The sequence below is a fragment of the Eptatretus burgeri genome, chromosome 18, assembly GCF_056783735.1.
Source record: "Eptatretus burgeri isolate ZD-2024b chromosome 18, Ebu_testis_v1, whole genome shotgun sequence".
NCBI lineage: Eukaryota > Metazoa > Chordata > Myxini > Myxiniformes > Myxinidae > Eptatretus > Eptatretus burgeri.
Genome location: NC_140978.1, coordinates 45,695,674 through 45,710,182, shown reverse-complemented (window position 1 = coordinate 45,710,182; position 14,509 = coordinate 45,695,674). Strand labels below are relative to the sequence as shown.

General features: G+C 44.3%; 1 protein-coding gene across 2 annotated transcripts in view; it reads right to left on the bottom strand.

The window, feature by feature from the left end:
- LOC147009026 (uncharacterized) overlaps positions 1-14,509 on the bottom strand; it is a 53,290-nt gene that overhangs the window by 13,195 nt on the left and 25,586 nt on the right. The window contains exons 7-8 of one of the 2 annotated variants that reach the window (XM_085863796.1): positions 4,224-4,659; positions 3,726-3,872 (exon numbers count right to left, since the gene is read on the bottom strand). In XM_085863796.1, coding sequence (XP_085719922.1) covers positions 3,726-3,872; positions 4,224-4,659 — 583 coding nt within the window. Of the gene's footprint in view, positions 1-3,653; positions 3,873-4,223; positions 4,660-14,509 lie in introns of both variants that reach the window. The other variant, XM_085863795.1, reaches the window with a different exon arrangement.

Below are 14,509 nucleotides of genomic sequence, written 5' to 3'. Positions count from 1 at the left end.
ACCGTATCCCGAGACATATCTCAGGCATTAGACACTCTGGCATCCTGCTTTGTTTGCAGCATACAAGGCCACCTTCATGCAAGACTTTCTCCAATCACGCAGTCAAAGTGTTGCTCTCATTGTTACCCTCTCCCAGTGGAGGCTGGAGTGTCCCCAAGGCAGAGTGTTGGTCCCAGTTTTGTTACTCATCTACATAAACCACCTCTCCAATGCTCTGGAAAATCCTTTCTTCCTTTTAAAGATGACACTATGTTGTGTTGTACAGTAGCCCATCCCCCACCGATAGGTAGACAGCAGCCTACAGAATCAGAAAATCATGTTTGGTTTAATAAATAGATATGGCTTCACTTAACACTTAATCATTATTCTTTTCTTGAATAAATATCTTGAAAGGAAGATTTTAATGTTATTTGGTGTCCTTTTACACTCGATTGGCTCCGCCCATCCCATGACGTCGTCTCGACCTCGAGTTCCTACATATTCGGTCTGACAGCACCTTCTACGTAATGATTTTGACCATCATCGTAATCCAGGGATTCTTGATCATAAAATTATTCATCAAATTCACTTTCTGACAAGTCTGAAGTGAGTTGTGTGGCCATTACACATTGCATGCTGACAATCTTTCCCTCAATTACGTCATGGCAGTTAATCTGGAATTTTTAGGGGTGGTACCCAACAGGTTTGCTTTAACTGTCACACCTTAAAAATTATAATAAAAAACCACACTCAGTACTTTGTTTGTTACTTAAAAATCAATATGATCACATCAACAACAAAAAAATTTGTCTATTTTTTTTGATTCTGTGGACCTTTAAATAGACCCCAAAACGAGAAAAAAAAGTTTGGAACAAGCTAAAATTTTCAGGAAAGATCCATAAAAGTACGATTAAAAAACACAAGCTCGAATGACCTAAGATCCTCGTCCTCTTAATGATGACGTCATAAAAACGAATATGACGTCATTGTGATGTATCCGGTTTGTGATAAATTATCTGTGCTTATGCCCGGCTTGATTCCCACAAACAAAATTCAAACAGCTTGCCTAGTTTTGGAGATAATGGTATAGGCGATTTCCATTAGCGGCAATATTATGACGGCAACTTTTTTTCTAGGAAGAATTTCCAAAATCGGAGATGGTTACTGCCTACGCGTGGCCTTTCTGCATATACATGGCAAGTTTCACGAAGATCCGATGAAAACTCTGGGTTGTGAAACAAAAAGTCAAAAAATCGGAATGACGTCATAAAAATTGATATGACATCATAGTAATGCATCATATGTGTGGTAACTCATCTCTGCTAATGCCCTGTTCGATTCCCGCAAACAGAATTCAAAAAGCTTGCCTAGTTTCAGAGATAATTTTTTTCGGCGATTTCCATGAGCGGAGATATTTTTGACGTCATAACTTTTTTTCTAGGAGGAATTTTCAAAACCGGAGATGGTTACTGTCTGCGCAGGGTATTTTTACATATACATTCCAAGTTTCATGAAGTTTCGATGAAAACTGTAGGCTGTGAAACAAACTAGTTTTGGAGATAATGTTATCGGCGATTTCCATTAATGGCGATATTATGACGTTAAATTTTTTTCTAGGAAGAATTTCCAAAATCGGAGATGGTTACTGCCTACGCGTGGGCTTTCTGCATATACATGGCAAGTTTCACGAAGATCCGATGAAAACTCTGGGTTGTGAAACAAAAAATGTCAAAAAAAATAGGAATGACTTCATAAAAATTGATATGTCGTCATAGTGATGCATCATATGTGCGGTAATTAATCTCTGCTAATGCCCTGTTCGATTCCCGCAAACAGAATTCAAAAAGCTTGCCTAGTTTCGGAGATAATTTTTTAGGCGATTTCTATTAGCGGAGATATTTTGACGTCATAACTTTTTTTCTTGGAGGAATTTTCAAAATCGGAGATCGTTAATGTCTGCGCAGGGTATTTTTACATATATACGCCAAGTTTCAGGAAGTTTCGATGAAAACTGTAGGCTGTGAAACAAAAAAGTGCACAAGAACAACAACGTGAGTAAGACTTAGAGATCCTCCAGGAGGATCTAAAAACGCATCAAAAGTCTCGGGAAATCATCCTTGTGCCAACTCGGGAATTCAAGATGATCGCCATTCTCTATTTTATCATACAGTATATCTTTATAACCAGACATGATAAAACTGCCAAAAAGTTGTTTAAACTCAAGTTTTTCAGCCACAAGGAATTCTCGTGAACTGGTAGACATTTTGAGCAACATGAGCTTCACTGATGACGACAAAGTAGTGCAGCCCTGATATCAGGTGGTGAACCCTCTTATACCCGAGGTGGTTTCACACAGTTTGTATATGACCGCTGATTTCAATGCAGCTAAAGTTACTGGTCACAATACTGGTGGCCTAGCTTGTGTAACTCCACATGGCATTGTGGATAGCTCACCCTTAAAACGCACAGTCAACATACCATCTACTGAAACAGTTTGCACCTTTGGACACATTCCTATAAACAAGTACAGCAAACCTGCTGTTCCCGGTCTGCAGTCTGTTGTAATAGGACCCTCTCAAGATTAATGACCAAGATCCCCAGCGTCTGCGCTCAGCAGCTGCCCTAGTTTATTTATCCTTTGTATACATTGTCAAGGCTCATGGAAGAGCGAATACTAGTACCCTGAACAGATCAGGAAACAACAGGACAAAAGGAACAGTTGAGAGAGAGGGGGGGGGAACCAAAAGCAGAGTTAAAGGTGAAGATAGAGGCAAACTTCGAGAAACAATGGGTGTGGGGAGGAATGAGGGGCAGGAGAGGATGCATGGGGTGGACAAGATGGAAAGATGAAGATACAGAAGGAAACTCACAGGAGGGAAAACTGTAAATTTGGAAAGAGGAGGGATTAGGGTGGGGTTTGGTTAATGAGAGAAGAAAAGATCATGGTTTTTGGATTGGAGATGATCTAAGATGGTGGTGAACAGTTGTCTTGAAGACCTGGTGGGAAGAATGAGATTGAAGAGAATGTGGAAGTTGATTCCACAGGCAGGAAAAAAAACAAGAATGAATGAGTGGTGAGCAGTGATCCTGGATTTAGGTAGTTTAACCAGAAAAGGGGGGGGGGGTAGTAATGGTGGACCAAAGCAATCAGACGAAAGCACAAGGTCTGCTTCTCTAACATCACAAGTCATTGGCCTCCCTATTCTTCACCGTCTCTCCTCCGGTTGAGCTCCCTCTGCTCTCTGGCCCTTTAGGAGACGTGTTCTTCCAGGCACCCCTCCTCGGTAAACTCTCAAAATCCAGGCTTACCACCTGTCTCCATTCTTTCGTTCTTTTCTCCCATTTGTCAAACTTCCATCCAGAGGCGATTCCATCCTACTCTTCCCTCCAGGGTTCAAACAGGTGGTGTACCACTATTTCACGTCATTCCCCATACATATTCACACTAGTTCTTATCCCATCCCTCATACTTTGATTATTGTGCATTTTCCCCTCCTCTCTCTTCTCTTTTCCTGTCTGTTCATTCCCTTGCTTTTTCGTCACAAAGCGGCCAAACTGACCCACTGTTAGTATGCCACCCTTTCGTCGTCTCTCACCTCGCTTTCATGAGCCTCAATCCTGTATAAACAAAAATAGAAAAATAAGTGTATTTTATGCAGTCATCACCAACTCACTGCTCTTTCTCCAACGCAGCAAATTTTTCCCCGAGACATCCATCGTGACCATTCTTGGAGCCATTGCCTGACCTTTTTTTCAAAAGCTCTATTCTTGGCCTTTTATCTTGGCCAGCCAGGCTTCTCTTAATGTTTTCATTTGCCAGGTTTTGAGGAAGCTCCTGAAGTACCATCCGGCCCTCCATCTGGTCCAACCTGGCTCGCAACTCTCCCATTTGCCTGAAAGGCACAAAGAAGTGACGAAAGGAGTTTAAAAAGGGAGAATTTGTAACGAAAGTTGCATTGTCAAAATTTAAATCCCAGACAGATTATAATGTTTGATTCGTTCTGATATCAACAATGCATCAGTAAACCAAACATTTGAGGTACAATAATAATAATAATGAGGTTACGGCTCTGTTGCCCAAACTGACTCAGCAAGTTTAATCAATAAATCAAGACACGATGTTAAAAATCCTCCTTTTATTATCAGAACAAGACTGTAGAAGAAAGGTGAACTTAAAAAATAACAATTCACATTCGATCACTTGGTCTTCATTTTTCCCTCTCACCTTCAGCCATTTTACTCACCTCTCCAGATCTTTCTTCAGTGCACCCACTGCTTCTTCACGCACGCTTGTAAACTTGATCAACTCGGTGACGACCTTCTCGATCTGCTTGTCCTGTTGTTCTAGCGAAGAAACCTCACCCAGCAGGTCCTGTAGAAAGCTCTGAGTCTCTTGTACATTGTTATCCATCTCATCTCCTGCTTCTGAGAAGCATCCGCCCGCATTTTCAGCTTGCTTCAAGGCCTTTCCAGTTGCCTCCATACTCACAGACTCCCTTTCCTGCATTGCTTCTTTCAAAAACTGACTACTTGACAGATTACAAATCTGCTGAAACTTTCCTTCAATCACAGACTCTCCAAGTTGCTTCTCAACTGTTAACTCGACACAACCACCATCATTTTCACTCCTTTGTCCTTTATAGTCTTCTCTTTTTTTCTCTTCCGCCTGAATCTTTGGCCCTTAAAGGTTTAAAAAACAAAAACAAAGAATAATTCAAGTAAATTTGGATGAGCAAACTGGGATTACAGTACATCAAAACAAAGCAATCAATTTATTCCAACACACATGACTATAAGCATCATTACAATTCAGCTCCATCATGTGCATTGCATGGAGCGAGGCAGAGAACGCATTTTAACTCATGCTTTTACACACACAGTTTTGTTTACAAGTTCTAAAACAATTCAAAGAAACTGATAACATCCAATGGTTGTGGGCAAGTCATGGTAAACAAATAAATATGTTGTACTTGAGACTGTGTACTTTGACAAATATACTGTTGTGGGAATGTTCCTTAGGGGTTAAAAAAAAAGACAATAACTAATTTTTTCTGAGTAATCGTTTAGTTAAGCATATCATGCTCTGTGTGATGAGACATGCGTTGCGTATGAAATCGATAGACATCTGTCCACCTCATAAACTGTTTATTTTTCGGATATATTTTCCAACCCGTTACGTGTGCTCTCTCCCAACTGTCTCTCTCCCCTCTCCCCCTCCCCACTCCCCCACAAGTCAAGAACTCTTGCCAGCAAGAGGCCATAACTGACTCAAACTGGTCTCAAATCTTAGCGCTGTTCCTGGCAAAATATAAGATCATAACGCATTCATGCCCATTCAATAACTCCACCAATCGGGGGGGGGGGGGGGGAGGGTGCAAATCAAGCCAGATTACGATCTCACCCCCTTTATAATGCCACCAATCAGGCCGACATATCGTTGGGATCTGAAAGTGCTGACGCCCCCAAATAATTCCATCTATCTAGGGCAATCCAAGCGGATCAGGATAGACCATAGGCAGGGCTATGTGCTGCGAGGCAGGCCGTATAACAGCGTCTCAAATTACAAAACCTTTAGACAGCATTTTATCATTCTTCTTCCTTTTGAAATCCATGTTAATGTTCCTTTTTAGCATTTTCCTGGGCCTTTAGGTGCTAACTGGGCGGAAAATGCCATGGCTTGACACCTCTCTAAGGTGCCCTACAACAGCAACAGGGGGCAGTCCTTTCTCCCATCAACTGGCCCCCTCAGACAATAGTAGGTGAGCAGGGTGTGTGTGGTGCCTCATAATGAGCGCAGTAATATGGACAGTGTTGACGAAGGAGGAATGCAGATGGGGGAGCCGCAATCAGTGACGGACTGGTTAGCGACAGGCTTAGAGCAGCTTCCTGGCATGATTCTGGCTTGGGTGAGCAGGTGTTGCCGCATGTGAGAGCATGCATGTGGCCCATGGAGCATAGTTTGGACGTGATTTGAATTCTCCCTTCGAGCTTTGTGGAAAGCCCAGAGGATTAAAAAGAAACGCCGTCATTTGAGCTCTTTTCATGGCCTCTAGAAGCCTTGTAGGAAATGAGGTGGCTCCATGGCAAATTGGGGAGCGGGACAGATGCCCCAAGACCCCTTTAGAAATGGAAGGAGCAAATTCACACGGTCCATCTGGCAACCACTGTAAAAATGTTGGGAGAACAGGAACCAATAGGGAGGGGTCACGTGGTGGGCCAGTGGAGTGTGCACTGAGGACACTGCAATGCATATGTCCAAAGTCAGCGGAGTGACCATGGAGAGAAGATACCCGGAATTTGCTTGATTAAAGCCACGATCTATACCGATCAGGTGCTGGGCAGAGCCATTCTTTCTGCTATCCTGCACCCCATCACATGGGAAACAGTCTTGGAACGCAGCGGCACATTCCTGGGGGGAGTGGCCAGAACTTCTATCCTGCAGGCTTTTCCTGCAACTTTCCTTCTTGTGATCCCCGCTTTTGTCTATCTCACATTGTCTATCTGACTGGACCCGAAGGCATACAACAATTAAGTATCTCCTGTTGATTCATGTGGTTTGTGGGCAAAGGGTTTTGTTATTGATTTATTACCCTCGCCAAGGAATTCGGAGAGGGTATTGCATTTGGGCCAATTTGTTTGTTTGTCTCTGTCTGTCTGTCTGTACACAACTTTGTTTTTCTCCGCAACCACTTGTCGAATTGAGACGACATTTTCACCATTGGTGCGACTACTCATGTAGAATGTTTAAATGATAATTGTCACATCAAAGGTAACGTGGTATGGCAGCCATCTTGGAAAAAAACAACAACTTTGGACCTCTGTATCTGAAACCACACCAAGGAAAAAATTGAAACTTGGAACATGGCAAGTACTCCTCATGTGGAATGAGGGTGATTTTTATGATGTCATAGGTGCCCTCGTTATGACGTCATAATTGCATATGTAAAACGCCACATCCAATCAGTATGAAAATGTTTGAGGGCCATCTCGGGATAAAATGGTCTACAGAAAAAAAAAAAAAAACATCTTGACGTCATCAGTCACGTGATTTGGCAGCCATATTGTACAAATAAACAAACACCAAAAAAAAAATTCTTCAAAATTTTTTTCTCTGAAGTGGTTGAACAGATCGAGGCGAAATTCTATATGTATGATCGCCTGTCCATGAGGAACAAAATGTTCACACATAAGATGTCATCGGTCACATGGCTTGGCAGCCATATTGGATTTACCTGAAAACTTATAAACATCTTCTCCAGAACGGCTGGATAAATTGAGGGGAAACTTCACACAAGTATTCCCCACGCCACGGGCGTACAAGTGGCACATTGCAAGTAGTCCTCACTGTGGAATGAGTGTGGAATTTCATGACATCATAGGTGTCTTCGTTATGACATCATAATTGCCTATGTGGAACGCTACATCCGATCAGTATAAAAAATTTTGAGGGTCATCTCGGGATAAAATGGTCCACAAATATATGTGTATATAAATATATTTTTGATGACGTCATCGGTCACGTGATTCGCAGACTCTTTCTTTTTTTTTTACCTTCAAAAACATTCCTCTCTGAAATGGCTGAAAAGATTGAGGCGAAACTTAACACGTATGACTGCCTATCCACGAGGAACAAAAGGGTCACACATACAAGGTCCATCTAAAAAGTAACAGGACTGAGCCTGCTGTGTGCTCAACTTAAACAACTTGAATGAACGGGTTGCATCACAGTCTTTCGCAACATTCCAGCTATATATATATATATATATATATATATATATATATATATATATATATATATATATATATATATATATATATATATATATATATATATATATATATATATATATATATATATATATATATATATATATGATTGGTGATGGTTGACTACACTCATTGTGTGATTTTTTTACAGGGCGTGCTTTACACGTTGTCTCGTCTGAGTTGTCGCGCTGTGAGTCGTGAGCAAAGAGCCAATCTGAAGTTTCTTGCCAAGCTTGGCAAAACACCTTCCACATCCTTCGCAATGCTGCAGCAAGTCTACGGGGAAGAAACAATGTCATGTACACGTGCATTTGAATGGCACAAGAGGTTCAAAGAGGGACGGGAGGAGGTTGAAGACGATCCATGGTCTGGAAGACCTTCAATGAGCAAAACGGCGGACAACATCGAGCGTGAAGCAGATTGTGCGCGCAGATCGTTGACTCACGGTGCGGATGATTGCTGAGGAACTTTCCATCAACAAGGACACTGTCTAGAGCATCATCACTGAAAATATCGAAATGCGCAAGGTGTGCGCAAAGATGGTTCCCAAGCTGTTAGAAACAGCAAAGAGTCCATGTCTGTCAAGACATTATCGAGTGCCTCGAGGACAATCCACACCTGCTCGGGAGAGTTATTACTGGCGATGAATCGTGGATATTCGAATACGATCCCGAGACCAAACGGCAGAGTCGTCAGTGGAAAAAGTCCGGCATCACCAAGACCAAAGAAAGCAAGGATGTCGAAGTCGAAGGTCAAGGTGACGCTCATCGTGTTTTTTGACATCAAGGGCATCGTCCACCGAGAGTTTCTATCACAGTGTCAAACAGTGAATCAATACGTATACAAGGAGATCCTCCGGTTCCTCATGAGATCAGTCCGGGACAAGAGGAGGGATCTGTGGGAAAACAACGCCTGGGTGCTCCACCATGACAACGCCCCTGCTCACAGTGCCCGGAGCATCCGACAGTTTCTGGCGGAGAGGAAGGTGCCAACTCTGGAGCAACCCCCGTATTCGCCAGACTTGGCCCCTTGTGATTTTTTCCTATTCCCCAAGCTCAAGGGGGTGATCAAGGGGACCCGATTTCCTGATGTGGAGGCCATCAAAAGGGCTGTTATGAAGGAGCTCCGGAGGATTCCAGAAGAAGCCTTCCGGGGATGCATAAGTGTGTGGGACTGGAGGGAAACTATATTGAAGGGGACAAGCTATGATTTCAATATATTTTTTGGAATAAAATTTCTGTGAAGTCAGTCCCGTTACTTTTTAGACGGGCCTCGTATGACATCAAAGGGTCACATAGTTTGGCAGCCGTATTGGATTCACCATAAAACCTATAAAAATACACCACTCAAAAGAAGTCCTGGCGAGGGTTTGCAATCGCCGATTGCTCTTTTTCTTGTTACGTACTGTTACGTTTGAGGGGGGGGGGTATGCATTCAAAGGGTAATTAGGATGTTTAATTAGGTATGCCATGCTGTTGGAGTTTACCAGGATCTCGATGTAATAAGTAACAATTCAGTGGTGATAAGTTGTCTAGTAAATGTTCATTTCTTCAAGGGGGGAATGATAATTGTCACGTAATTAGATAGGGACACGGGATAGGGTAAGTGTGTCTGCGTAAACCCCTTTTGGTATTCTCTGGAGACTGGCCGTGACGTCACAGGACAGTGCAGCGGATGGCTCCGCCCCGTGATCACGATTGGCGGAAGGCGATGGCGGTGGGCCAATAAACGGCTCGATTGGAAGTGACGAGGACCAAGGATAAAAAGGTTCTGTTCGGGGTCGAAAAGGAAGAGGAAGAAGATTACAACCAGAACGATCGTGTTTTTTTGGTGTGGTTCCCTGTGGCGGCAGAGACCGTCCTTGTGGTTGTGCTGAATCGATCGTGTTCTTGATCGTGTCTTGGAGCCTTGCCGAGCCTCGTGCCTCACCTTGGTTGGCTCTGGGGTTCTGCTGACTCGGAGTGCGGGGTCGGGCGGCGGGCGGACCTGCCTCCCTCTCCTGCTCGCGGCTTGGCGCCAGAACTGGTTCCCTGGCGGCTGTGAGCGGACTTGGGCCAAGACCAGGAGGTCGACAGCACCACGGTTTCTCCTGCCCCCCTGACGAGAGCAAGGCCAGCTCGTCCGACGCCGATCCAGGGACAGTTGCGTCCACACCACGGTCCAGCCTGACCACCAGAAATAGCTACGTTGTGTGTGTGTGTGTGTGTGTGTGTGTGTGTGTGTGTGTGTGTGTGTGTGTGTGTGTGTGTGTGTGTGTGTGTGTGTGTGTGTGTGTGTGTGTGTGTGTGTGCTTGGCGCCTTAGAGGGATTGAGAACTGTATATTCATTGGAATTGTCTGTGTTTTTCCCCACGCCCGATCCCACACCATCCCGTCGAATCGCCCCGGATCCCTCTTCTTGCCAAGTCTTGTTATTTCTGGTAATAATAAAAACAAATAAACATCATCAACTCAGTGAAAAGTGACTCGTGCCACCTTCCTCGTCCCGTTTGCGGTAGAGCGATTAGAACCGCCATGTTTGGGTTATAAATAAATAAACCGCCTCCATCGTTTCGGCTCATTCTACGTTGGCGGGACTGTTCAAGTCCCGTGAACGTCACAGTACTGTGATTGCTTCCTTGTGCTTCTTTCCCCATACCATTTGCCAATTAAATATACCTAGTCTCAGGGTGAATTTTGGTTGGCGTGGTTCTCCTGTGGTGATTAAAAATGAACTGTGAAGGGTGTGATTGGCCATGGTGATTCAACCCTGTACATCAGGCTCGCTTGACCTAATTTGCATAAGACACCTAATTGGCGTAACACTGGGTCGATTCGGACTTCCAATCCATATTGTAATGTGACATTAGGTGCATAATCCAGCGGGAAAGACCCCAAATCGGTCAACCGTCAAGGTTGTATTGAGGTGACTCGGGTTCAAACCGAGCAACTGGGATGGCCACAACAGTATATAATCTAAAGAGTCAGGTATGTGAATCAGAAAAAATCAATAAAGTCAATTGTATGATGCAAAAAGGAATTGTTATACACATACTGACACCAAAACTGAAAGGAGTTCAAAAAGTACATTCCTCAAGGTAGATTTAATCACTTGAAAAATTTCCTCTGCTGTTCCATCAGTCGACATGTCAAGGATCTTGGTTTTGGTGCCTTTCTCCCGTAAAAAAAACTCAAACAAGAATATCCATCCATTTTTTGTGTTCTTACCATTGCCCTATTCAATTTAACGACTTGTTTTCCACTGTATTTTTTTTCATTGGCAGTAAAAAAAAATTAAAATACGACTGTATAGTATCATTATTAAACTGGATAAAAAAAATATATTGTTGCGAATTCGCGCCCGCCGGCGTGCGAACGGCCCCGTGACTCGAATCACGGCACGTCGCCCACCGGATGGACAATTCTGTCGTGACCCTCTCGGACTAACGCCGGGAGCCAGTCACGGGTGGGCCTATCGTGCCAATCGGCCACCCGCGTGGGATAGGGTTGTTCGCCAAACTCGACCTCCTAAGTACCCACGCGGCTAGTAGACCGGGCGATCGCACCTCGTCGCAGGTCGACTCCAGACACGGGCCTCTTAAGCGATCCATTCCTTACTATCGGGATAACGGAGCGGTGTTATCGTCGGCCTCGACGGTTCCGATTAATTATCGGGCGTATTAAGCCCACTACCAATCCTTGACGTGAAGCAAGATGGAGATTCAATCGAAGAAAAGGACGCAGCGAAACGGGGAACAATTCAACATGCAAGCACTTTATTCCGCAGCACACGGAGAGCACACATATACAGCCAAACAGAATGCACATATATCAAATGCTACAAAAGAAACAATGACGCAGAGATACTACCGCCTACGCGAGCACACGGCAACACTTAAACGGTTTTAGTTCACAGATGGCGCCGACACACATTTACTCAAAAGCAAAAGAAAAGGCTACCCTCAAAGACAAGGGGGCAGACGGGGCCTGTGGGCCAATATTTGCGCGGGACCTGAAGGAGCGGTCAGGTCCGCGAGACCGGGTGGGTCCGACACGCGTCTTCGTGATGAGCCGCAAATGTGGCAGCGCGGCGATGCCCCGACTTCGTGCTCCTTCGCGGGTTTCGTTGGCACCACTTGGAGTGGGGTGGGAACGGGGCCCCTTTTCGCACTCTCAGCGCGGGGGAAAAAGGGGGGGGAATTGTTGATGCTCTGGGGAAAGAGTATAGCTGGCTTGCTTGGGTCCCGTGACGAGCGATTCCACCGCGACCTCGTCGCCGACCGCCATCTTCCTTGCCTCAGACCCGAGCTGCTCGGACTCTTCCCCCAATTCTCCTCAGCCGACTGCAGCAAACCACCTGGACGCCCTCGCCTCCCGACTCCACTCCGCGCTCGAACAACTCCTGCGCAACAACTCTTCTTTCTCTCTGCCCCAAAACTCTCTTCGCTTTTCTGCCACTCAACTCTGCTTTTCTGCTCGGCGTTTTATAGGCCGGCAGGAGAACCCACATGCAAATTTCCAGATCAGGACGAGCTTGGGGGCGGAGCCACGCTCGCCCATTGGACGGAGAAAAAGGGGCGTGAATTTCCCCTGATCCTAGAATTTGCATATCTCGATTCCACACAGACGCGCCTGGAGGCGGGGCCAAACTGCCCCGCGCTTGCTGATTGGACGGATCAGAAGTGGGCGTGTAGCATTCCTGATCCGAATTCTCCTTGGAAAGGCCGCATTTTGCACTCGCGGCTCGGCGCGTATCTTGTACGAGCCCAGGACAGCCCGACGCTCGGTGCTCACAGGTGGTGCGGGAATGGCCGCAGAAGGAGAGAGGTGAAGGTGGTGGAGGGTTTATGGTGGTGGTTTATGGCCATGGTTCCGTTTGGAATGGCTGTGATGCGATGTTTGCGGGAGCGAGTTGTGAAGGTAAAGATCGTGGCTGTTGGCGTTGTTGTTGTTGTTGTTGTTGTGAAGCGGCGTTGTGGTTGGTGGTTGTTGTGTGATGGCGGTTGAGACGTGGTTGGTTCAAAATAAAGATAGAACAGAAAAACGGCTATCTCAAAGCATCGCAGCCCGAATGAATCACATTTATTCCCTCAAAACAACGGGTTTGGAGCTAACTACACATGTACTTACAGAGATATCTCACCTATGGGACCTGAATGGTGGTTTGCGAATATCCACAACCGTAACAATATATATGGTAAATACTGGCAGGTTGACGCAAGGATTTTATTGAAAGCAAGGCTGAGAATATCCTTGCTGACTTATCTGGTGATACAGCTCTTATTGTGGACGCAATGCTATCATTAATACATTGGGCCCCATACCTGACACTTTTGGTCATTTGACGAAAGGAGTTCTGTTTGTCATAATACAACTCATGAAAAAGTTGTGTCGCTCTTGGGACAACTGTGACAGACCAGTACCCAGCAGTTTAAATTAAGCATGCTGAACATTCTGGGCAGGGAATGTGGTTCAAATGTCATTCGAATGTATAGCTTTGATCAAAAAATTCTTGCCTCCAGCATGGCCAGGGAATCCGTTGTGGAATTTTTATTTTTATTTATTTTTACACTTGGCAGTCAACCAAGTTGCTCAACCATGAATGAGGTTATTGCATTTTTGTCACTCATTTGGAAGTGTGTCAAGTTTAAATTCACCTCGTCCCAGATATCTGTCCAATCTGTCCAGTCTGTGAATGAGTTATGGAGTGACCACGAACAGGCTTACATCCATGTGCAACCTACCATTGCTATTCACCAGAATCATGTCATTGACTGTCTGGATAATGATGTTGTTGCGATTGTGACAGCACCGAGTCATCAAATACCAGCAAAACTGTTCTTCTCAACCGGCCTTAAGAATCGCACCCATGTCATCAATAATGACTGCCTGAAAGCCGGTCTTCATGAAGAATCGTCTCACAGTCGAATTGCTTTCCATACTCTCACCAGGTGTAATTCGACCAGTGGTTTTATATGGGAAAAGGCAAGACGACGAACTTCACCAACATATCTTATGTTCTAATTATCAAGTGGCTATTCACAGACATGCTCTCTCAACCAAGATTAATGATTTGGTGGTTATTATGGTTGGCAGATGGCAAAGGATGACTTGACAATCAGGATGACACAAGATTCTGCACATGAAAAAAAAAATCATGCAGGTAAAGTTTAAAAGTGCGATACAGATCAATGTACTTGTCGCAACTCCGGTTTGTCATGTTTGGATATTTACAAATCTCAGAATTTTACTAATCGCTCTAAAACATTGGCAGAAGCATGAGAAGGCGACGATGAAAGTGATGAGGATGATGAGACTGATATAATCAACTAATCAGATAAGATGAAACCAAATCAACAAACGAAGATATATGCTCGACATCAAATTTGTGCATCTATGCTGATGGTTAGACACATCGTTTCACAACCTTTTCGTCTTCAAAGCGGATCGTAATTTCCTGAAGAAATGAATAATAACGTCTTCATTTGCGATTGTATGACCTCGATACTGCATCTTTTGGAAGTTCATCATAGGTTCTACGGACGCATTTGTTTTTCTATCTTTATTATTGATAAATTATGACCTCTCAAAGGAGGAAGATCGTGCGATCTCTGGATAAATTGCTTTGATTAAATTACGAAATTATTCTTTCAATAAAAGGATGGGCAAAAAAATACATCTATTATTTGGAAATCGTTTTGTCGCCTTCATGTTCCTTGAGGTTTTCTGCCATAAAAAGAATAGTCTCGGAGACAATAATTCAAGAAAATGACCAAAATGCCAAA